This window comes from Scyliorhinus torazame, chromosome 14 (assembly GCF_047496885.1).
Source record: "Scyliorhinus torazame isolate Kashiwa2021f chromosome 14, sScyTor2.1, whole genome shotgun sequence".
In the NCBI taxonomy this organism is placed as follows: domain Eukaryota; kingdom Metazoa; phylum Chordata; class Chondrichthyes; order Carcharhiniformes; family Scyliorhinidae; genus Scyliorhinus; species Scyliorhinus torazame.
Window position 1 is genome coordinate 191764540 of NC_092720.1, and position 26186 is coordinate 191790725.

The 26186-nt window shown below is 46.0% G+C and overlaps 1 protein-coding gene across 1 annotated transcript in view; it reads right to left on the reverse strand.

The window, feature by feature from the left end:
* Positions 1-26186, reverse strand: part of LOC140389103 (uncharacterized) — a 383180-nt gene that overhangs the window by 35952 nt on the left and 321042 nt on the right. The window contains exons 53-56 of the mRNA XM_072473262.1: positions 25393-25419; positions 24394-24417; positions 13006-13032; positions 5796-5822 (exon numbers count right to left, since the gene is read on the reverse strand). Coding sequence (XP_072329363.1) covers positions 5796-5822; positions 13006-13032; positions 24394-24417; positions 25393-25419 — 105 coding nt within the window. The remainder of the gene's footprint in view (positions 1-5795; positions 5823-13005; positions 13033-24393; positions 24418-25392; positions 25420-26186) is intronic.

Below are 26186 nucleotides of genomic sequence, written 5' to 3' on the forward strand. Positions count from 1 at the left end.
CAAGCTAAGGATTGTCATATGCATCCTGGTCTTTTGGGGATTTAATTTTATGTTACCTCTGCATTGCATTCGATTTGTTCTGTTTTAATGTTGATGGTAGACACCTTCGATTGAATGCCCATATTTTGAGTTTTCAAAAGCTATGGTGCCACCGATAAATATATTCCGTCATTACACTCGTTATTCCACCCCCGTTCCACTGAGTAGGTGGGTTCATTTATTTCCATTCCATAGAGAGTGTCATAACCAACGGCCCATTGAAGTCAATATTGTGTCTAAGAATATTTATTTTGAAATTCCATTCCGCTGTTAGATTTAAAAAAATACAATAACCATCTCCGACAGTGTCGTTCAGTCATGTACAGATATTGGATTCGACATCAAGAAAGACTCAGCAGCCTAAACTCGAAGCTTCCTGTCGGCATGAATGAGTGCTTTATGACCCTCCGTCTACAACTTTCCACAAGCCAGCAGGCAACGGCAGTGATGTACATGTCCAAAGGGCAGCACGGTAGCATAGTGGCTAGCAGAATTGCTTCACAGCGCCAGGGTCCCAGGTTCGATTCCCGGCTTGGGTCACTGTCTGTGCGGAGTCTGCACGTTCTCCCCGTGTGTGCGTGGGTTTCCTCCGGGTGCTCCGGTTTCCTCCCACAGTCCAAAGATGAGCAGGTTAGGTGGATTGGCCATGCTAAATTGCCCATAGTGTCCAAAATTGCTCTTAGGGGTGGGGTTACTGGGTTATGGGGATAGGGTAGAGGTGTGGACCTTGGGTAGGGTGCTCTTTCCAAGAGCCGGTGCAGACACAATGGGCCGAATGGCCTCCTTCTGCACTGTAAATTCTATGATTCAAAGAAGCCATCTAATCGACGCTGGACACCATGCTCTACAACATTCCCCGGGAAGATAAGATTATCCTTCTTGGCAACTTCAAATCCAGTGTTGGAAGGACTCCAAACTCTGGGAAGCAACAATCGGAAGGAAGGGATTGGGAGTTGCAACTCCAACGGGGCTCTCTTGCTCACCAACTGCGCGGTCAAAAGCGTGTCATCTGTATCACACTGTTCCAACAAAAGTACAAGTTCAAGTCTTCCTGGAGATATCCACCACCAACGCCCGGGAACATGATTGACTTTGGTACTGAGACCAAAATGATGCCTTCATCACTGAAGCGATGACTCGTGCAGATATCTGCTGACAGATGACACGCTCATTCGTTCCTCTTTGTCCATAAAGCTCCAGCAGAAGATGAAGAAACGTCTCAGAAAAAAGGTCACCGTTGTGCGGCTTCCAGAGTCAAGAATGTTTGGGAGCTTCAAACAATGTATTCTGCAAATCCTCCAAAGTGGTCATTCTAATAGAAAACATTATAATCTACATGGTAATGTATCACACTATAGATTGCACTAATATGCCACCAAATATGTGAAGAAATTACCTCAATACAATCAGATCAGAGTTCATGCAAGTCAGAACAGTAACAAACGTTAAACAGTCGATAAGATGTATTGGATGGAGAGGTAAAAAAAAATTAAAACAGGGACATGTGTGCTTTTGCACAAAAGTGTGGAATATAGGAGCGAGGAAACATAATTCATTAAAAAATATATATTGTTACTGAAGAATTTGTATATATAAATGAAACACAACCAAAACCAAAAAAGGAACAAACAGGAAATCTCACAACAAATAAATTATAACCCCACCGCCCCACATCCCTGTGATTCCCCTCCGTCCATCCTGCCTCCCCCGTCTTTTGTCCCCTATACCCCTCCTCACCCCCACTGCTGACGTCTTAACTATCCTTGAACAACTCGAGAAACGACTTCCAGCAACGGACAATCCCTCCGCAGACCCTTTCTAGGCGAACTTGATTTTATACAGCCTATGTAATTCCACAAGGTTGCTCACCCACTATCCCGGCTTCGACCACCTGAGTCCCTACACTCCAATGAAATCAATCGAGGCAACAGGGAGGGAAACGTCGGCCTCTCTGCCCCTGGACTCCCGGGTCATCCGACATACCGCAAATCGCCACTTCTGGACTTGATACAACCTTCACCTTCCGTATCTCGGACACAACATCTGCAAACCGCTGCCGGAATCCCTTCAGTTTTGGACAAGCCCGAAACATGTGATCTTGGTCCACGGGCCTCCCGCGCACCGCCCACATCTATCCTCCCCTTTGAAGAACGGCCCAATCTGGCCACCGTCATATGCCCCCGATGAACCGATTCCTTGCTTGTGTCACTGTCTGTGCGGAGTCCGCACTTTCTCCATGTGCCTGTGTGTATTTCCTCCTGATGCTACAGTTTCCTCCCATAAGTACCGAAAGAGGTGCTTGTTAGGTGGATTGGGCAGTCTGAATTCTCCCTCAGTTTACCTGAATAGGGGCCGGAGTATGGCGACCAGGCGATTTCCACAGTAACTTCATTGCAGTGTTTATGTAAGCCTTCTTGTGGCACTGATAATGATTATTATTACTACTTTGAATTGAATAAGACTAAGCCTAAGATAGGAAGAGAATGTATTCACTCTCCTCAGAACCTCCTCCCATAATCCAGCCTCCAACTCCCTTCCCAGCTCTTCCTCCCACTTCCACTTAATCCCTCCTATCTGGGCTCCCTCCCAATCCAGTAATTCCTCATTAATCTCCAACACTTACCCAAGCCAACCCCTGATTTTGACACCACGTTGTCCTAGAGCCTCGGAGGTGGCAGATCAGAAAATACGGCACCTGCTTCCTGACATAGTCCCATACCTGTAAGTACCGAAACCCGTTCTCGCTCGGCAGCTCATAGTTCTTCAACCTCGAAAAGCTACCCCTCACAAATAGGTCACCAAAACATTCAATAGCCGCCCATCACCGTCCTGGTACCCTTGATCCAACCCCTCCGGTGCAAATCTATGATTCCTGCAGATCGCTGTCAAAACCGAGGCATCCTCCAACCTTTGGTGCTTCCACCACTGTGCCAACACCCTCAGGGCCGCCGCCACCACCGGGCTCGTGGAGTACCTCGCAGGAGAGAATGGCAGAGGCACCGTCAACGTTGCGCCTAAACTAATGTCTTTACAAGAGGCTGCCTCCATCCGCTCCTACACCTAACCTCCCCCCCCCCCCCCCCCCCCCACTACCCACTCCCTAACCATGGCTATATTAGTTGCCCAGTAATAGTTCATTACATTTGGCAAAGTCAGCCCCCCTACCGCATCCCCTTGCCAGCAACACTTTCTTTATCGTGGGCGTTTGCCCGCCCACTCAAACCCCAAAGTCAAAGCATTAATTTTATAAAAAAGACCTTTGAGGCAAAGATCAGAAAGCTAGAAAAAACCTTCGAAGCACAGTCATTTTCATGAACTGTCCCGCCCCGCCAGAGAATACGGGAGCATGTTCCCTCTCTTAACATCCCCCTTCATCTGCTCTACCAACTACAGCAGATTAAACTTGTTTGGTTGGTCCCATCTCCACGCCACATGGATGCCGAAGTACCTAAAGTTCGTCCCCACTACTTTAAACGGCAGCTCGCCCTGCCTCCTCTCCTCTCCCCTTGTCTGGATCGGCAAGACCTCACTATTCCCCATGTTTAACCTATACTCGGAAAACCGGCCAAATTGCTCTCAGTTGATTTTGATGCTCCCGATACCTCCCAATGGGTCCGAAATATAAAGCAACAGACCGTCCGCATAGAGCAAAACCCTACGCTCCACCCCTCCCGCCGCCCTATCCCTCTCTAACTCCCTGACGCTTAAGCACCGTTTTCGATAGCTCTATCGCCAAGTTAAAGGGCATGGGGAGAGTGGACATCCCTGCTTTGTCACATGGTGCAATCCAAAATACACTGAAATCACCTGATTCGTCCTTACACTCGCTACCGGCGCCGTATGTGACATTGGGCCCAAGCCATAAACCACTGCCTAAACCCGTCAGAATATGTCCCACAGATTTTCCCATTCTGCTTGATCAAAGGCCTTCTTCGCACCCATTGCAACCGCCAGCTGCATCTCCTGTACCTCCGGGGAATCGTTACCACTTTCAATAAGCGGCTAACGTTCGCCGACAGATGTCACCCTTTACTAACCTCGTCTGCTCTTTCCCGACAACCCCCGGCACACAGTCCTCAATCCGTGAGGATAAAATCTTTGCCAGCAGCAATAACGGACGGTATGCCCCGCACTGCTCCGGGTCCTTGTCCTTCTTCAAAATTAAGGATATCGAAGCCTGCAATAATTTAGGGGGAAGCGCCCCCGTCTTCCTTGCCTCATTCTATGCCCTTACCAGCAGGGGCCCCAGATCTCCCGAGAACGTTTCATACAATTCTACCGGGAAACAATCCGGTACAGTAAAAGAGCGGCAGGGAGAACCAACACCACCTCACACATCCTTCAAAGTTCCATGTCGTCCCTCTCCTGCCAGTGAATTGCCTCTCAACATCTCCGTTGCCTCCTCGGGTGTTCCAAAATAATACTCGCGGCGTTATGGGTGTCCCAATGGCGGGCCAGACAGTGCATCCTGAGCTTCACCGCCTTCTTAAAGAGGGCAAACTGGACCAGCTCTCCTTTTTGAAAGTAAAGCACCCAGGTCCTGATATACCCGAATCTCGTTACGTTCCGAGGTACATCGACTCGTCTGCCTGGCCCATCACAAGACCTGTGTAGCTTCACAACCATCACCCTCGGCAGCAAATTCGCCTGTGGCTTCCGCATCAGGGCCCTATGCGTCCAGTCGACCTCCAGGGGCCAGCCGAAGGCCGCGTCCCCCATTAGCTGCTCCAACATCTGGCTCACATATGAGCCAGAATTCGGTCCTGCGATGCCCTCCGGCATCCCCGCTATTTTCAAATTCTGCCTCTGGGAGCGGTTTTCCAGATTCCCACTTTCTCCTTGAGCCACTTCTGGGTCTCCCTCGAGATCCTAATTTCGACCACGAACAAGGTAAGCTGTTCCTCGTGTTTCCCCATTGCCTCCTCCACTTTCCAGATCTCCTGGCTCTGCATCTCCAGCCTCAGTTCCACTCGGTTGATCCCTGCTTTCAGTGGGTCCATCACCTTCGGCGCGTCCTCCTAAGCAGCCCTCCTCTGCTGGCTGAACGTTTTGTTCAGAAAGGCCACCAACTGCTCCGTTGACTATTGGGCTGATCAGGCCGTACCCTACTCTTCACTATATTTCCTGAGTCACACGGAAGGTTTATTGTTCTCGCAGCTCCTTCCTTCTAGACCCACTTCTGGTCCGCGTGTCCATCAACCAACATTACCAGTATAACTTTCCTTCACTACCCCTGCGCATTTATTTTCTCCAAAACATCCATCTGGCAACCTGAGAAAACATCCGTCTCGGGCGAGAGCTGCCAAATGTGCCACCTCTCACTCCATGCCCGCCACCGGAAGTCCCAGAAACGTTTTCTTTGCACAAACCATTAACCGCAATCACATTTTCAGGTGCTACATAATAGAACCTGTTTTTGATACCATAACCCAATTCGTTGAAGAGAATAACTTTAACAGTGGTGGATTTCTAAAAGGTTATTCTGATCAATGAAACAAATCCAGAGTCACTTTAAAATCTACCTTGACGAAGTATGAAAATGATGAACTAAAATAATCAATTTTAAATCAACAACATTAAATATGAGCGTTCACGCAGCTGGAAAACGAAATCGGAAAGCTGAGTAGTGCATACAAGAGCTGTATCAATGTATTTAATTTTTATATATTTTATGGATTAAAAGGGCTGCGTGAAATTGATATAATTTGGCGTGAAATACTTTTGAGACATCACGATGTATTTGCGCTTTTACATACTTGAGTCTCTGATAGCTTTCTGCAATTCTGAAAAAAATTAAACATAATAGCTGCCACAATCAAGAAGAATAACACAGAATTTACAGTGCAGAAAAAGGCCACTCGGCCCACCGAATGCACACCGGCCCTTGGAAAGGACACTCCACCCAAGCCCATGCCTCCACCCCATACCCACTACCGAGGGACCCCACCCAAACTTTTTGGACACTAAGGGCAATTTATCATGGCCAATCCACCTAACGTGCACATCCCTGGATTGTGGGAGGAAATCGGAGCACCCGTAGAAACTGCAAACTTCACAGAGACAGTCACTCGAGGCCGGAATTAAACCCGGTCCCTGGAGCTGAGGGAACAATACTAACCAGTGCGCCACAATGCCGCAAGTACCTTGCAGTGCAAATGAAAAGAAACGCAATGCAACTATCCCAAACAATCGTCCAGGACAAGAAGCAAATCTGCGAGAAAGCAATTGCGCTGTGCCTGCAGAGGCTTGCCAATACCTCATCAGTATGACCACAAATTCTCAGCCTGACTTGCAGCTCATAACTGAGTGCAAAACCGTCTCTACTTTCTCAATTCTTATTGTTAGGCTTATAATTCCAGGCTCATTGTTTTCATCTCAAAGTCAACACTCTGAACTTTCTGGCTTTGAGATGCTTCAAAGTTACGTAAACAAATCTGACTTCAGGAGCTTCAGTATTTGGTCATCTATTCACCTTGCAATGTGGTTTCAGAATTTACTTCCGGATTGTACGATCAAGGTACGGTTTCACTTTCAACCCGGTATCAATTATACCCTTGGTCATCCCTGTTGCTGCTATTTCCCAGATGTTCTCATTTTCCTGAGGTGCTTCCAACAGAAATACTAGCATATGTGTTTTCTCCACAGATGTTGACCCACTGCCCATTTTCACTGACTATATTTTTAATGTGTTCAACTCCAGCATCTTCAATATTTTGCGCTTTACAACTAAGATCAGTCGTCACTATCGGTTCTCCGTTGTGAATTTGCGTTGCCTTTAAGTGAACTGCAGCGGAAAAAAACATTGACAATCTTTTAAAGAACCATTCCATTTATAGAACATAGAACAATACAGCGCAGTACAGGCCCTTCGGCCCACGATGTTGCACCGAAACAAAAGCCATCTAACCTACACTATGCCATTATCATCCATATGTTTATCCAATAAACTTTTAAATGCCCTCAATGTTGGCGAGTTCACTACTGTAGCAGGTAGGGCATTCCGCGGCCTCACTACTCTTTGCGTAAAGTACCTACCTCTGACCTCTGTCCTATATCTATTACCCCTCAGTTTAAAGTTATGTCCCCTCGTGCCAGCCATATCCATCCGCGGGAGAAGGCTCTCACTGTCCACCCGATCCAACCCCCTGATCATTTTGTATGCCTCTATTAAGTCTCCTCTTAACCTTCTTCTCTCCAACGAAAACAACCTCAAGTCCATCAGCCTTTCCTCATAAGATTTTCCCTCCATACCAGGCAACATCCTGGTAAATCTCCTCTGCACCCGCTCCAAAGCCTCCACCTCCTTCCTATAATGCGGTGACCAGAACTGTACGCAATACTCCAAATGCGGCCGTACCAGAATTCTGTACAGCTGCAACATGACCTCCCGACTCCGGAACTCAATCCCTCTACCAATAAAGGTCAACACTCCATAGGCCTTCTTCACAACCCTATGAACCTGGATGGCAACTTTCAGGGAACTATGTACATGGACACCTAGATCCCTCTGCTCATCCACACTTTCAAGAACTTTACCATTAGCCAAATATTCCGCATTCCTGTTATTCCTTCCAAAGTGAATCACCTCACACTTCTCTACATTAAACTCCATTTGCCACCTCTCAGCCCAGCTCTGCAGCTTATCTATATCCCTCTGTAACCTGCTACATCCTTCCACACTATCGACAACACCACCGACTTTAGTATCGTCTGCAAATTTACTCACCCACCCTTCTGCGCCTTCCTCTAGGTCATTGATAAAAATGACAAACAGCAACGGCCCCAGAACAGATCCTTGTGGTACTCCACTTGTGACTGTACTCCATTCTGAACATTTCCCATCAACCACCACCCTCTGTCTTCTTTCAGCTAGCCAATTTCTGATCCACATCTCTAAATCACCCTCAATCCCCAGCCTCCGTATTTTTTGCAATAGCCTACCGTGGGGAACCTTATCAAACGATTTGCTGAAATCCATATACACCACATCAACTGCTCTACCCTCGTCTACCTGTTCAGTCACCTTCTCAAAGAACTCAATAAGGTTTGTGAGGCATGACCTACCCTTCACAAAGCCATGCTGACTATCCCTGATCATATTATTCCTATCTAGATGATTATAAATCTTGTCTCTTATAATCCCCTCCAAGACTTTACCCACTACAGACATGAGGCTCACCGGTCTATAGTTGCCGGCGTTGTCTCTACTCCCCTTTTTGAACAAAGGGAACACATTTGCTGTCCTCCAGTCCTCTGGCACTATTCCTATAGCCAATGATGACATAAAAACAAAAGCCAAAGGTCCAGCAATCTCTTCCCTGGCCTCCCAGAGAATCCTAGGATAAATCCCATCAGGTCCCGGGGACTTATCTATTTTCAGCCTGTCCAGAATTGCCAACACCTCTTCCCTACGTACCTCAATGCCATCTATTCTTAGCCTGGGGCTCAGCATTCTCCTCCACAACATTATCTTTTTCCCGAGTGAATACTGACGAAAAATATTCATTTAGTATCTCGCCTATCTCTTCAGACTCCACACACAATTTCCCATCCCTGTCCTTGACTGGTCCTACTCTTTCCCTAGTCATTCGCTTATTCCTGACATACCTATAGAAAGCTTTTGGGTTTTCCTTGATCCTTCCTGCCAAATAGTTCTCATGTCCCCTCCTTGCTCGTCTTAGCTCTCTCTTTAGATCCTTCCTCGCTACCTTGTAACTATCCATCGCCCCAACCGAAACTTCACACTTCATCTTCACATAGGCCTCCTTCTTCCTCTTAACAAGAGATTCCACTTCCTTGGTAAACCACGGTTCCCTCGCTCAACGCCTACCTCCCTGTCTGACCGGTACATACTTATCAAGAACACGCAGTAGCTGATCCTTGAACAAGCCCCACTTATCCAGTGTGCCCAACACTTGCAGCCTACTTCTCCACCTTATCCCCCCCCCAAGTGACGTCTAATGGCATCATAATTGCCCTTCCCCCAGCTATAACTCTTGCCCTGCGGTGTATACTTATCCCTTTCCATTATTAACGTAAACGTCACCGAATTGTGGTCACTGTCCCCAAAGTGCTCTCCTACCTCCAAATCCAACACCTGGCCTGGTTCATTACCCAAAACCAAATCCAACGTGGCCTCGCCTCTTGTTGGCCTGTCAACATATTGTGTCAGGAAACCCTCCTGCACACACTGTACAAAAAACGACCCATCTATTGTACTCGAACTATATCTTTTCCAGTCAATATTTGGAAAGTTAAAGTCTCCCATAATAACTACCCTGTTACTTTCGCTCATATCCAGAATCATCTTCGCCATCCTTTCCTCTACATCCCTAGAACTATTAGGAGGCCTATAAAAACTCCCAACAGGGTGACCTCTCCTTTCCTGTTTCTAACTTCAGCCCATACTACCTCGGAAGAAGAGTCCCCATCTAGCATCCTCTCCGCCACTGTAATACTGCTCTTGACTAGCAGCGCCACACCTCCCCCTCTTTTGCCTCCTTCTCTGAGCTTACTAAAACACCTAATCCCCGGAACCTGCAACATCCATTCCTGTCCCTGCTCTATCCATGTCTCCGAAATGGCCACAACATCGAAGTCCCAGGTACCAACCCATGCTGCCAGTTCCCCTACCTTGTTTCGTATACTCCTGGCATTGAAGTAGACACACTTCAAACCACCTACCTGTACACTGGCCCCCTCCTGCGACGTCAAATCTGTGCTCCTGACCTCTATACTCTCATTCTCCCGTACCCTAAAACTACAATCCAGGTTCCCATGCCCCTGCTGCATTAGTTTAACCCCCCCCCCCCCAAAGAGCACTAACAAATCTCCCCCCCCCAGGATATTTGTGCCCCTCAGGTTCAGATGTAGACCATCCTATCTGTAGAGGTCCCACCTTCCCCAGAAAGAGCCTCAGTTATCCAGAAATCTGAATCCCTCCCGCCTGCACCATCCCTGTAGCCACGTGTTTAAATGCTCTCTCTCCCTATTCCTCATCTCACTATCACATGGCACGGGGAACAACCCAGAGATAACAACTCTGTTTGTTCTAGATCTGAGCTTCCATCCTAGCTCCCTGAAAGCCTGCCTGACATCCTTGTCCCCTTTCCTACCTATGTCGTTAGTGCCAATGTGGACCACGACTTGGGGCTGCTCCCCCTCCCCCCTTAGGACCCGGAAAACACGATCCGAGACATCACGTACCCTTGCACCTGGGAGGCAACATACCAAACGTGAGTCTCTCACGCTCCCACAAAATCTCCTATCTGTGCCCCTGACTATAGAGTCCCCAATTACTAATGCTCTGCTCCTCTCCCCCTTCCCTTCTGAGCAACAGGGACAGACTCCGTGCCAGAGGCCCGTACCCCATGGCTTACCCCTGGTAAGTCCCCCCCCCTACAAGTATCCAAAGCGGTATACTTGTTTCTCAGGGGAACGACCGCAGGGGATCCCTGCACTGACTGCTTTTTCCCAGTCCCTCTTACAGTTACCCACCTATCGCCAATCTTTGGTGTAACTAATTCCCTGAAGCTGCTATCTATGACCCCTTCTGCCTCCCGAATGATCCGAAGTTCTTCCAACTCCAGCTCCAGTTCCCTAACTCGGTCTTGGAGGAGCTGGAGATGGCAGCACTTCCTGCAGGTGAAATCAGCAGGGACACTAACTGCATCCCTCACCTCAAACATCCTGCAGGAGGAACATTGCACTCCCTTCCCTGCCATTCCTCTAACTTTCTACCAAGATCTGGCTAACTAAATTACATTTTTATAAAAAAAAATAATAATATAATAAAATATGGTACTTACCTCAGAACAATGGGTTTTATTATTAAGTTAATAACAAGATTTGTTAATATTTTGCCGATATGTTCAGATAGGACCTTTTTCAAGGCGGATTTGCAACTTTATTTCAATTATGTCATCAGAGTTTTGATCATAATTTCACGAAGCATCGGGGGCGACGCGGTAGCACAGTGGTTAGCACTCTTGCGTCACAGCTCCAGGGTTCCAATTTGATTCCAGGCTTTGGTCACTGTTTGGGGGGAGTTTGAACGTTGTTTGCGTGGGTTTCCTCCGCGTGCTCCGGCTTCCTCCCGAAACCCAAATATGTGCAGGTTAGGTGCATTGGCCATGCTAAATTGACCTTAGAGTCCAAAAGGTTCGGTGGTGTTGCTGGGTGGAGGCGTGCTACGTCCAAGGGCCGGTGCTGACTCGATGGGTCGAATTTAAATTCAATGCATCTAAGTAGCTTTACTTCTGTTAGGCAGTTGATATTTCGCACTTTGATTACAACGCAATTGAGCCGTAAAACTGACGTTTCTGATGAAGTCAGTGAATTTATATCCATTTTGATTCACATGTAGCAAAATAAAATTACACACTAACTAATTTTCCTAATGGCGCACCGATTTTACCAAAACGATCACTGACCGGGAATGGTATGGTATGTATGAAATGAAATTAAAAGAAAATCGCTTATTGTCACAAGTAGGCTTCAATGAACTTGCTGTGAAAAGCCCCTAGTCGCCACATCCCAGCGCCTGTTCGGGGAGGCTGGTACGGGAATTGAACCGTGCTGCTGGTCTGTGTTCAAAGCCAACGATTTAGCTCTGTGCTAAACTAGCCCCTGGTATGTGCTGCCCCTTTTCTAGATGGCAGCGTTAAGTTCCGTCAGCAATCTCATGCTCGAAAATGGATTCTGTATTGATTGTGATACAAGCATGCCTGTGCTATGAGTGAATAACTTAAAATTGTACTGGTGACAATAGATCCGCCTTTCTGGCGGTGGATAATTGATCTGGAACTTTTACTCGGTGTTGACTGAGGGAGAAGACTATTTTCATAGAATTTACAGTGAAGAAGGTGGCTATTCGGCCCATCGAGTTTGCACCGGTCCTTGGAAAGAGCAGTACCTAAGCCCACACCCCCGCCCTATCCCCACACGTCCACGTCCACCTTATCCCAGGAACCCGATCTAACCTTTTTTGGGACACGAAGGGCAATTGTTAGCCTAACGAAGCCTAACCTAACCTTCACATCTTTGGACTATGGAAGGACACCGGAGCACCCGGAGGAAACCCAGGCAGACACGTGGAGAACCTGTAGCCTCCGCACAGACAGGCACACAAGCCGGGAATCGAACCAGGAACCCTGGAGTTGTGAAACAACTGTGCTAACCGCTGTGCTACCGTGCTACCCTTTGGAAGAGAGACGGAAAATGAGGTGCAGCCGGCTCGGTGGAAAAATATAAGAGAAGCATAGCAGTAATTAGGGCCCAACAGACGAGGAGAAAGCAGGGGTGAAGGTTCGGAAGACGAACAGCTGACGGGAGAATTTTATAGTCCGCTTCAGAATTGCTGCTCTGTTCGACAGGACTTTAACGCAATATAAGTGTGAGCTTATAAATTATGTCCCATATGAGTTGGCAGGCCTACAGAGTATTTCTGCTTTCTCGGCTGTTATTAGTAAAAAGGAAATGCGTTCGGTATAGTCGACGTTGAATTTAAATCCACTTTTTATTAAACCACATTTCTCATTCAATGTCAAATGGCGTACACTGTTGCACTTCGATTTTTTTGTCACAAAAAAAAGAGAACAATGCAGCCGGAAAGTCCATGAACCCACCTAGGCTAAATTTTGGTTGAGGGGAAGGAGATATCACAGTGCACAAATAAACGGAATAGCAAGGTTTCTTTCTCACATAATCGCCTGAATTTAGTACCTATAAATGTATAAATCTAATGTCGAGTTTTGCTTCAATGCAAAATATAGATGGTCAGGAATCGGACGTCCCCATCGTTCTCAGCTCCTTCGGCAGAAAACACTGCTGTGAGTGGAAGTGAATTCAAGCGGATCGCAATCCCTTGGTGGCTGAAAGGGGTGTGGCGGGGTGGGAGAGGGGGGGGGGGGAGCGGAGGGTCTGAAGTCTGTTGATGGTTATTCAATTGTGTTAATAGAATCTTACTTTTATGGTTTGCTTGAAGAACGAATTCTGTAATACGAAGTGCAATGTCATGAAAAATACTATGCACTAAAATTAATATTGCATCAAATCAGACTTGGCATTATCCAGATTGAAATTGGAACTCCGATGCACAAAGACAATATTTCTAGAACGTGACCTGAGCCACACGCCAATTAGAATTACGTAAAGCAGATTAGAAACGTGGGTGCGTGGCTCAAAAAACGTTTTTCAGGAAAGCGGATACCTACCTGTTGGGATAGGCTCAATTGAAGCTTTGTTGGGATCTGTGTCGCAGAAAATTGTAGAAGTGGAGCCGTGGATAGGAATTTAATACAAAAGTTCAAGTGAAGTGAGATTTAGAGATCCAACGCGAAGAATCTGTGCAGTGGAATATTGTCGCAATCTGTGTAAAGCAAAACGCAGGAAACACTGCATAACTACAACACCATGCTGTGGTCCATCAACTCATTACTCCGTAGAAATAATCGAGGAAAATTGAGTTAAATGCGCTTCATCGGAATGAGCCAAACATTTTGCGCGATAGAATAGACGAATCAATGGAATAAAAAAGTAAATTGATGAAATCTAATTATCATTATAGCGACATGGTAATAGAGGCACCGAGGTGGGTAAATAGATATTTTTAGGATTCACAGCATTCCGAAAGGATGGAAACAGAGGCGTGGCAGGCCTGATAGTAAAATCTGACGTAAGGATAGGAGTAAAAAATAATTCCGGCTCACAGGATGAGGAGGAGAATTTCATATGTGTGCCGGTTCGAGAGAAGGACACTCATGAACAGCAGTTGCGGTTATTTCATAATACGCTTTGCAGTTGACACACTGTTGGTCAGACGTTTAACACAAAATAAATGGAACTTGCAAACCATGCCACTCAATAATTGGGCTGGTACCTTGTTTGAAGAATACTTTCATCTCATTTCCCGGGATAAAGTCGGACGGAACCCCCTCAAGGAAAAAAAGTGTTTTTACATCGAGCACTGGGCAATGAGACAGATTTGATTCGTAATATTTGAATCCGCTTCCCAAAAAGTAATCATAATACTTCAACATTAAATTTGAAATCAATGCACTTCTGTTCCAAACAAGAATTTTCTAATTAAAGGAGCGAATCATATAAATCTGAGGGTAAAGTCATCACAGCTTTATTGTGTAACAGACTAACATGTCTGTCAATTTAGAAACATGCATTTAAAGAAACAACGTAAATAATTCCGCATGCATGGTGTTGTATTATTTCATCTTACAGGAGACTATATTACGACCTTATCCATGTGGCCAAATAGAGGCTTTTGCCATGGGAGATCCTGTCATAGTTGACCTTTCAGTATATTTTGGTTGACTTCCTGGGCAAACGTATTTTTAATGGAATGAACTCGAACATGTTACCAAATGTTTTCTTTTCCAATACGTACATGCTATGTTCATGTCCTTGAATCTGCTGCTGCACGTAAGGGTTTCCTCAAACATCTCATGATGCTTCATCCAACGATCAAACCTTGTGGCCAATTTTCCGGTAAAGGATCAGCCAAAACTCATTAAGCAGAGGGATGATTGGAAGCATCAGCAAACGGAGAGAGCACATAGGCCACTGCACCGAAGCAATGCGACGCAATGATTAGCACTGCTATCTCAGAGTATCGGGGACCCTGGTTCACTTTCGCCCAGGGTGTGGAGTTTGCACTTTCATGCCGCGTCTGTGAGAGATTCCTCCGGATGCTCTGATTGGCCATGCTATATTGCATCTTAGTGTCTAAACATGTGTAGGCAAGTCAGGTAGTGTTCCGTGGATGGAACTGCGGAGTGGGCCAAGACAATGTGCTCTTTCAGAGGGTCGGTTCAGACTCTCGGACCGTAAGGCGTCTTTCTGCACTGTAGAGATTCTATGGATCAAACCGCACTCCTACCCCGTTTTTAGGGAATAGCTACCGTGTCCTGGCAAGTGCTACCGGCTCGATGGAAAGCTGTGCAACATTTAAACAGCTTTTTAGCGTGTTTAACAAATAATTGTTCTGGGTTCGGCGAAGTAAATTTGCAAAAGGGTACTTTGGGAGAGGTAAGTGGCTAAAGTGTGAGGCAAGTTTTCAAGGCGGCAGGGTGGACGGGGCATTGTACAATAGGCAGATAGCAACTGGTTATGGCGGTATCTGGGCAGGATGGCAACATGCTAGGGTGCCAACTGGTTACAGTCTTGAGGTCGCGTCAGGTCAAGTCAGGGAAAGTCGGGGAGCCAGGAAGCAAAATCTGGAGTTGGATCCCAGGTAGGGCGGAGCTTTGCGCGCTGGGGCAGTAGTATGGTGGTGTCCGTGCAGGCTGCTCATGGGGGTTCAGGGTCAGAGAGTAGTCGAAGGCTACGGTTCAGTTGGGGCGTCGGGTGAGAAAGGGGCGCCGCGTTTTCATCTCAGGCAGAAGTCTGAGGTCACAGGCGGGGTGGTAGTCTCGTCTTGAGCGGGGTTATCGTGGTGTTGAGGTAGTCGCGGGTAGCAGTAAGATAGTGTGGGGATTCAGGATGGAGTCGGAGGATCAGTTGTATAATCATTATCATTGTTCCAGCGGAGCAGGCAGAGAGGGAAGTGATTTTTGGGTAAGGAGAGCGGAGGGTAAGCTGAATTTGTGTTTTTAACTAACTTTTTTTCGGAGTTGTTGTTGTTTCAGAGAAGCAGGAAACCGGAAGTCGGCCGTGGGGATTTCTGGGTAGATGCATAGTTTTCTTTAAAAGGCACTTACCTCCGCGGTTCAGACCTCATTCTTCCAGCGGAGCAGGTAGAGAGGGGAGTCATTTTCTGGTAAGGAGAGCGGAGGGTAAACTGAATTTTTGTTTTTAACTTACTTTTTTCGGAGTTGTTTTTGTTTCAGAGCAGCAGGAAACCGGAAGTCGGCCGTGGGGATTTCTGGGCTGGTGTGTCGTACCTATATATAAGTTGGACTGTTGCTCAGAAGGGAAGGGGGGAGAGGAATAGAGCATTAGTGATTGGAGACTCCATAGTTAGGGGGGTAGATAGGAGATTCTGTGGGAACCAGAGAGACTCGCACTTGGTGTGCTGCCTCCCAGGTGCCAGGGTCCGTGATGACTCGGATCGTGTTTTCGTGGTCCTTAAGGGGGAGGAGGAGCAGCCCCAAGTCGTGGTCCACATAGGCGCCAACGACATAGGTAGGAAAAGGGATAGGGATGTAAGGCAGGAATTCAGGGAGCTAGGGTGGAATCTTAGAGCTAGAACAAACAGAGTTATTATCTCTGGGGTGTTACCTGTGCCACGAGCTCACGAGCCGAGGAATAGGGAGAGAGAGCAGTTGAACACATGGCGACAGGGATGGTGCAGGAGGGAGGGTTTCAAATACCTGGATAATTGGGGCTGAATCTGGGATGGGTGGGACCTCTACAAACGGGATGGTCTGCACCTGGACTAGAGGGGTACAAATATCCTGGGTGGGGAGGTGGGGAAGGGAGGAATTTGCTAATGCACTTCGGGGGGGGGGGGGGTTAAACTAGTTCGGCAGGGGTTTGGGAACCTGGATTGTAGCTCCAGTATACAGGAGGTTGAGAGTAGTAACGTCAGGATTAAGGTGGCAAGGTTGCAGTAGTGTACCGGCAGGCAGGGTGGTGTCTACTTCAGCACCAGGAGCATCCGGAATAAGGTGGGTGAACTTACAGTATGGGTTGGTACCTGGGACTTCGATGTTGTGGCCATTTCGGAGACATGGATAGAGCAGGGACAGGAATGGTTGTTGCAGGTGCCGGGGTTTAGATATTTCAGTCAACTCAGGGAAGGTGGTAAAAGAGGGGGAGGGGTGGCATTGTTAGTCAAGGACAGTATTACAGTGGCAGAAAGGACGTTTGATGAGGACTCATCTACTGAGATAGTATGGGTTGAGGTTAGAAACAGGGAAGGAGAGGTCACCCTGTTGGGAGTTTCTATAGGCCTCAAAAAAAGGTGATTCTGGATAAGGGCGAAAGTAACAGGGTAGTTGTTATTGGGGTCTTTACCTTTCCAAATATTGACTGGAAACGCTATAGTTCGAGTACTTTAGATGGGTCGTTTTTGTCCAATGTGTGCAGGAGGGTTTCCTGACACAGTATGTAGGTAGGCCAACAAGAGGTGAGGCCACATTGGATTTGGTACTGGGTAATGAACCAGGACAGGGATTAGATTTGGAGATAGGTGAGCACTTTGGTTATAGTGACCACAATTCGGTTACGTTTAATTTAGCGATGGAAACGGATAGGCATATACCACAGGGCAAGAGTTATAGCTGGGGAAAGGCAATTATGATGCGATGAGGCAAGACCTAGGGTGCAGAGGATGGGGAAGGAAACTGCAGGAGATGGGCATAATTGAAATGAGGAGCTTGTTCAAGGAACAGCTACTGCGTGTCCTTGATACGTATGTACCTGTCAGGCAGGGAGGGAGTGGTCGAGCAAGAGGGAGAAGGAGGCTTATGTAAAGATGAGACATGAAGGTTCAGTTAGGGCGCTCGAGAGTTACAAGTTAGCTAAGAAGGACCTAAAGAGAGAGATAAGAAGAGCCAGGAGGGGACATGAGAAGTCTTTGGCAGGTAGGATCAACGATAACCCTAAAGCTTTCTATAGGTATGTTTGGAATAAAAGAATGACGAGGGTAAAAGTAGGGCCAGTCAAGGACAGTAGTGGGAAATTGTGCGTGGAGTCCAAGGAGATAGAAAAGGTGCTAAACGAATATTTTTCGTCAGTATTCACACAGAAAAATGACAATGTTGTCGAGGAGAACACTGAGATACGGGCTACTCGACTAGAAGGGCTTGAGGTTCATAACGAGGAGGTGTTAGCAATTCTGGAAAGTGTGAAAATAGATAAGTGCCTATCCGACGGACTTATCCGAGGATTGTCTGGGAAGCTAGGGAGGAGATTGCTGAGACTTTGGCTTTGATCTTTATGTCGTCATTGTCTACAGGAATAGTGCCAGAAGACTGGAGGATAGCAAATGTTGTCCCCTTGCTCAAGAAGGGGAGTAGAGACAACCCCGGTAACTATAGACCAGTGAGCCTTACTTCTGTTGTGGGCAAAGTCTTGGAATGGTTTATACAAGATAGGATTTATAATCATCTAGAAAGGAATAATTTGATTGGGGATAGTCAACACGGTTTTGTGAAGGGTAGGTCGTGCCTCACAAACCTTATTGAGTTCTTTGAGAAGATGACCAAACAGATGGACGTGGGTAAAGCAGTTGATGTGGTGTATATGGATTGCAGTAAAGCGTTTGATAAGGTTCCCCATGGTAGGCTATTGCAGAAATTCAGGGTGATTTAGCAGTTTGGATCAGAAATTGGCTAGCTGAAAGAAGACAGAGGATGGTGGTTGATGGGAAATATTACTCGTGGTGTACCACAAGGGTCTGTTTTGGTGCCACTGCTGTTTGTCATTTTTATAAATGACCTGGAGGAGGGCGTAGAAGGTTGGGTGAGCAAATTTGCAGATCACACTAAAGTTGGTGGAGTTGTGGACAGTGCGGAAGGATGTTGCAGGTGACAGAGGGACATAGATGTTGCAGAGCTGGGCTGAGAGGTGGTAAATGGAGTTCAATACAGAAAAGTGACAGGTGATTCATTTCGGAAGGAGTAACAGGAATACAGAGTGCTGGGCTAATGGTAAGATTCTTGGTAGTGTGGATGAGCAGAAGGTCTCGGTGTCCATGTACATAGATCACCGAAAGTTGCCATCCAGGTTGATAGGGTTGTTAAGAAAGCGGATGGTGTGTTAGCTTTTATTGGTAGACGGATTGAGTTTCGGAGCCTTGAGGTCATGTTGCAGCTGTACAAAACTCTGGTGTGGCCGCATTTGGAGTATTGCGTGCAGTTTTGGTCGTTGCATTATATGAAGGATGTGGAAGCATTGGAAAGGGTGCAGAGGAGATTTACTCGGATGTTGCCTGGTATGGAGGGAAGATCTTATATGGAAAGGCTGTGGGACGTTAGGCTGTTTTCGTTAGAGCGAAGACGGTTAGGAGGTAACTTAATTGAGGCATACATGATGATCAGATGATTCGATAGGCTGGACAGTGAGAGCCTTTTTCCTCGGATGGCGATGGCTAGCACAAGGAGACATAGCTTTAAATTGAGGGGAGATAGATGTATGACAGATGTGAGAGGTAGCTTCTTTACTCAGAGAGTAGTAAGGGTGTGGAATGCCCTGCCTGCAACGTAGTGGACTCGCCAACATTAAGGGCATTTAAATGGTCATTGGATAAACATATGGATGATAAGGAAATAGTGTAGATGGGCTTTCAATTGGTTTCAGAGGTCGGTGCAACATCGAGGGCCGAAGGGCCTGTACTGCGCTGTAATGTTCTATGTTCTATGTTCTAACCAAGAGTTAGACTGGGACTTCGAAGTCAAACACTTCCTGCGCAGTTACTTATGCAAGCAGGATTGAACCATCCAAACTCGCCGACTCTAACTCATAACTAGGGGCTTTTCACAGTAACTTCATTGAAGCCTACTCGTGACAATCAGTGATTTTCATTTCATAAGTGGAGACATTTCCACCGGGTATAAAGGGAAAGCGGATTTGCACATTGGACATTGATACTTCCAAAGCCAAGAGCTTGGAGCCAGTTGGTTGGCACATTGAGAGGCTGTTGGGTGTACGTCTGGTCTTTAATGAACCAGCAATGGTGCCGATGCAATGTTAGCGCTTTCAGTAATTGCCATATGTTTCACATGTGTACGATTACAAGTGGCTAAAAAACAAATTGAAAATGATCAATAACGGTATATTACTATTATATTCGATAGTGTCTCTCGTCAGACTCGTGAGTAAAATAGGTAGAGCTATTCAAATAAAAGAGTCAAAAGCAACAGTGATTTAGTACTAACTGGGTGATGCTCCGAGAGACTCGCATTGTTTGAGGGGCATGTTGGGAAAAATTGATAGCTTTTTACAGTAAGTTGTAGAACCACCCGGTCGTCCAGGAATATATTAATAACCTAGCCCTTGATGTACATCGTATCTTAATTTGCACACAACATGCAAGTTGTAACTATGGTGAAAAAGTGAATGGTAGTGTAGAACATCACAATTACATTGATGGACAGAAATTGCAGTTTAAATTTAATGGCAAGAAGCGTGACGGTATTAATTTTAGTAGACATACCATGGAGAGAAAATAAGTAATACAGGCTTCAACTCCAGCACGGTTGCAGGAACAAAGTGGCCTCGGTGTAGATGTGCTCAGACCATTGAGGGTGACAGGACAGGGGAGAGAACGGGAAATAACGCTAAGCCATCAACTGTTCTGAACATATTGGCACAGAGTATAAAAGAAAGAAAGGAAGGTGTCTTAAACCTGTGTGCAACATTTGTATAGCCTCAACCGAAAATTGCGTCCAATTCTGGAAACAGTTCAGAAAGGACATGAAGCCTTTAGAGAGGGTGGAGATCACATTCACGAGCATGGTTCCAGAACAAATTTTTTAATTAGGTGAAAAGATTGGAAAGCTAGGCATTGAAAAAGGATGATTGAGAGGAAATGTCAGAAGAGCATTCAAAATCATTGTGAACCTTGACAGTCGATTGGGGAATATCTTCCCATAGATAGAGAGGCAGGGGGTTGAAGGGGCTGGTCATTTGATAGGGAGCAGCACCGTTCACTTATTTAAGGGAATTAGCAATTGAATCAATGATGACGTGCGGAAAAATATAATAGGGCAGGGTGGGGTTAGGATGTGGAATGCACTGGTTGACATTGTGATACAGACGAATTCAGTGGAAAAAGCCAAGATGGAATTGAGTGTTGATATGAAATTTTTAAAAAACGTGGAAGCTTAGGGGGAAGCCACGATGGGTAGGGGACGGGAAGGGCGTTGTTGGAACCACGTAAATTGCTGTTGCAGATGGTCAGCACAGGTAGGGAGCTCCAAATAGGCTCCCTCTGTGCTGGAACAAGATTCTGATTCCGGGACGCAGTATTAATTGAGTAGATACTACTCACTGACGCCATATTTAAAAGGCGAAGACAGGACAGGAGGACACTGGCAGTCAGTGACCTATACGCCGACGGCAGGGTCACAACGCTGACGAACTGACGGAGAGATTCTAGCTAGCTAAGGGCAACGAACTCAGATACCTGCAGCTTAAAAACTTCCCACGGATGGAGACAAGGACGTACCCGCGACCACTGCGACGCACGCTACTAGAAAAACTACTGGATGCAGATATTTTAGGTGGAGGGAACTGTAGGGACATGTACAAACGACTGATCGAGAGATCCGACACTGTACTGGGCGCAACGAGGAGGAAATGGGAGGAAGACTTGGGGTTCGAAATAGAGCGTGCGAAGCACTTCATATAGTCAACAACACCTGCACGTGCGCAAGACTCAACCTAACGCAACTCAAAGTGGTACATAGAACCCACTTAACAAGACTCGAATGAGTAGGTTCTTCCAGGAGGTGGACAGATGTGAACGGTGCCAAGGTGGCTCGTCCAACCACGCCCACATGTTCTGGTCTTGCCCCAGACTTGCCTAGAAGGCACCTTCTTCCAGGCAATGTCCAAAGTGCTGAGGTTGAGGGTGGAACCATGCCCCAAAGTGTCGGTCTTCGGGTGTGAGATTAATCAGATCTCTTCAGGGGGTGGTGGGGCGTGGAGGGCGGACACCCTTGCCTTTGCCTCCATGATCACCCGCCGTAGAATCCTGCTCGGCTGGCGGTCAGCAGCAGCACCTAAAGCTGCAGACGGGCTGTCATCCTATCGGAATTCCTCCAAATGGAAAAAATCAAATTCGCCATCCAAGGGTCGGGAGATGGCTTCCACAAAACATTGGAGACATTCATCCGACTGTTCGGGGACCTGTGTGTGGCCAACAAACAAACAGACAAATGAACAAATAAATACGTATCCACGAGCCAAGGGAAAGTAGCCAGGACATGATAGAAGAGAGGGAAGGGAAGGAGGACCGGGGAAGGAAGGTGGAGCAAGAGCGAATATCCAAACCCAGTAGGAAGGCAAGGGAGGCCACAGTGAAGAAGGGGCAGGGAGGGGAAGGGAGGTAAAGGCCGGTAGCGAAGAGGGGGGAGTGGTGGTGTGGGGAGGGGGCCATGGAGGGAGGGAGGATGAGGAAAGGAGAACAACAGCGGAGATTGAGAAGAATGGAAAAAGGAGAGAACACAAATTGGGTGAGAGCGCAGGAACGACAACGACCATCGCAAGCACAGCAAGGCGAAAGAGTGAAAGAAAGAAAAGGAAAATGAAACGACAGACGATCGAAGCTGAGGCACATGGACAAAAACAGGAAAAAACGACCAAGTGATGCAAGTACCATCAGTGGCACCACCCAGGTGCCCCTTCCACACGCTGTTATTTTGTTTGTTTTGTATTAAAAAAAAGAGAAGGGGGGGAAAGCCCCCACTTTTCTGCTATGTGTTATGATTTTTCAATATATATACTTCCTCTGTTTTGTTTTTGTTTCTCTGTGTGTAAACTTGTAAGTTTATCATGCATAAAACCCAATAAAAACTTTCTTAAAAAAGATATTCAGTAGACATTGTTCACTAATGCTATTTAGAAGTGAGGTGAAGATATTTAACACGAACACTCCTCAAATGAGTGCAGATTCCAGATCCAGACAAATTTGTTGAACTGAGATCAATGTTTCGTGTGTAACTATGTCAATCGGTATACAGACAAGATGGATCATTTGAGTTGAGTGGCATGTTAGCTGTCGTTCAACTGTATGGTTAAATAGGATGTAATTTCAGAGTGACATATTCCTGTTCCGTTCTCCCAGTTTGTATTTTCTTGTCTCCTGCAGCTTTTGTTTACCAGAAATTCGTGCTTTCCATTCCAGGTACATATATTAGCCAGATATCTGGTGAGCAATGTCCATGGGTCTACATTGATCTGGTGCGTTCCTGACACCTTGACTAATCAAAAATAATTTACACTTCTCACATGTTATTACTGCGGTATGTATAGGAGCCTAGGTCAACAAGATTAAGCCAGAATCTTTGCAAAACAAAAATTAAAAGAATGTAAATATAGTGCGCATCATTACTTTATAATTTGCGGGCAAATGCACCATAAAATAGAATCATCGAATCCCTACAAAAGGTGGCCGTTCGGCCCATCTAGCAGGTACTGACTGTCCGAAAGAGCACCCTAACCCTGCCCTAATCCCCCACCCGATCCCTGTCATCCCACCAACGGGCAATTAAGCAAAACCAATCCACCTACTCACGAGGACACTTGAGCACTCAAACGAAACCCACTCAGACACGGGAAGCGTACAAACTCAACACAGACAGTCGCCCGAGGTTGGAATCGAAGTCGAGTCTCTGGCGCTGTGAGGCAGCAGTGCTAATCACTGTGCCACCGTTCCACCCTGATGGGCAGTGTAAGCCTTAGGAAATCTATTCTGAATGCTGGCATAATTAGCGACGTGGCATCAACTGTTTTAGCTACCTGAATAGTGCCACCTCACCTGATTTTGAAGCTATTCTCCATCCGTTAATTGCCACTAGGTCACTGTCGTACTTTCACATTAAAGTAAGTTTTGGGCTCTGAAGATTTTTCCTGTTCATTAAGTTCAGATCGTTCTGCGCACTATCATTCCAACCAATGCATGCGGTCAGGAGACTTGCCGGTTTCCGTTTTTTAATTCTATTCCTGTGTTTCTTCTGAGTACTTAATTCTACTCAGGTTCTTTGTGCAATTGTAATGACGTGTGAGGCAAATGATTTCAGTTTTTTTTTGCAGGAGTTAGCAAAAAACCTGGTGATTTAATGCAGGCTTGACAAGAGCACAACACGGGCATTGTTCATCAACGAATCGGAACTGAGTAGCCACTTGGAATAAAAAAGAAATACCCTCGAGCTCGCTTCCACCAGAAAAAAGCAACAGATAATTTCATACTATTGAACTGCTGAAAGAAATGAACTCAGCAGGGCCCTAGGTAGCCGCAAATCCTTGCTCTGCAAGTCTCAAGGCTACGTATAGGATGTATTGCCTTTCCTAAACACGTAAATCTACTTAACGTCTGTACTTGCTCAAAGTAATTGCCGTCCAGGAACCAATTGTTAATTAAAACTAATGCACGTTGGTTGCTAGTCTGACCTTGGAGCACCACGAATTACCGGCATACTGTGTTGGATTAACCTATTGATCTGTTGGGAATCAGGGCAAAACGATCTTGGATCCGCAACAGGCATTTTCTCTCCCGTTATGTTCTGTTGGAATGAACAAGTAAAGGACCTGTTTCTAACACTGAATAGTTATTTTTCTTCAAACTCACAGAGAAAGCCAATAAGAAGAAAAGGTACTCTGTAACCATTCGTGCATTTAGTTAATCTGTTCCAGAACAATAACACGTATACTTATGTAAGCTCCAATTTTTACCTGATTCATGAGCTTCCATCAGTTCTGAAAATAGAAATTAAATTTATTTTGGTTTGCCGGTTTTCATGAAAAAAAAAGTTTTGAAGCTGGAATGGCTTTCGTAAAGCGGCTTTTGGTTTCAACCGACACGTCGATCATCGATGTTCTGTGATTGTTCAAAGGGATGACTATTGTCAAGGAGCGAATTGGAAAAATATTGTCAGGGGGAGGCATTTTGTTGTTTTCTGCGATGTTTACCTCGCCAGTAAGGGCATCATTTGTTTCAAATCTCTCTCTTTGTACTTGGAATAATGGAGATGGGCTGTCGGTTTGAACCGCTGCACTCCATCTGGAGGAGGTACATCTATAGTGTTGTTGGAAAGGAAGTTCCAGGATTTTTATCCAGCTCCAGTTAAAAAAAATGGAATGATAACGGGCATCAAGAGCAGTGTAATCAATGCTATGACTTGCACCATCTTCACATCTCTCTTGAGCAGCACTGTTGTTCAAATATGTTCTGTTCCACGGTTTAATTTCCTCGTTCGTCTCATCCGATGAATACATAGTAACAAAAACGATGTTCTTCCTTTCTGTGTGAATCTTCCCACGCTTCAGAAACTCATGAGTAGCAACGATTTTCTGGACATTCCTCCCCCCCCCCCCCCCCTCATTTTCCTTTGATTGCACCCGGTTGATCTAATTTACGCTTGCCATTCATCCATCATACTTTCTGCAGTTCCACCTTTGGAATCTGAACAGATTATCCCCATACATATATCTGGCAATCTGCTTTCTATTACACTCAATTACAGACCAGCAGCTAAAATTACTCATCACTGGGGACCGCAAATCGAGCATAATAATTAGGCTTTCTCATTTACACTTTAATTGTGGATTTCACTGGAAAGCTGGATCGGAAGTTTCAGTGCACCATTGCATAGGTTTAAGTGGACAAAGACATGGGCAGGTGAACATTAAGGGCAACAAAGAATGGCAACGTTTTGTTTTTCATAATTTTACCTGTTTCCTTCTCGTTTAATTGCTTTTCTGCCAAATAAAAGACATAAAAACAATCTTCGTAAAGCAGAAATGCCGGCTATAGACCTGTGAAATAACTAATCGTTCGAGGAAATTGGAAACATTCTTTGAACGTGAGGGTCCTTGTTCATATTTAAGTCAAGATGATTTTGGTGACAAAGGACATTTTAATCGCAGACTAGATTATGGAGTTTGCACCGCATAATTCACATGGCTCTTTCATATGGAAATTTTAAGTTTACCAGGATCTGACTCCAGTTTGCTAGTTAGTATACTACATCCGATGGTAGATTCAGATAAAACAACATCCTCAAAACCTGTAGCCAACTAAAACGCGCAATAGCTGATGATGCAGCTAAAGAACAATTTAAAATGTTTAAATGAGGAGGTAGTGCTATTGTCACTGGACTCGTAATTCAGAGACCCAGGCTAATGTTCTGGGGACCGGTGTTCGAATCCCACGAAGGCAGGTGGTGAAATTTAAACTCAATAAAATATCTGAAATTACCGTGAAACCATCGTCGATTGGCATAAAACCCCATATGGTTCTCTATTGCCCTTTAGGGAAGAACATCTGGCATCTTTATCTGGTCTGCCTTACATGTGACTCCAGACCCGCAGCAATGTCCTCTGAAACGGCCTTACATGTGACTCCAGACCCACAGCAATGTCCTCTGAAACGGCCCCGCTAACCACTCAGTTGTATTCAACCGCCCCAACAACTAAAAAAGAGAAAGGAAACTGGACGGATTACCCAGCGTGGAACCAGACACCGG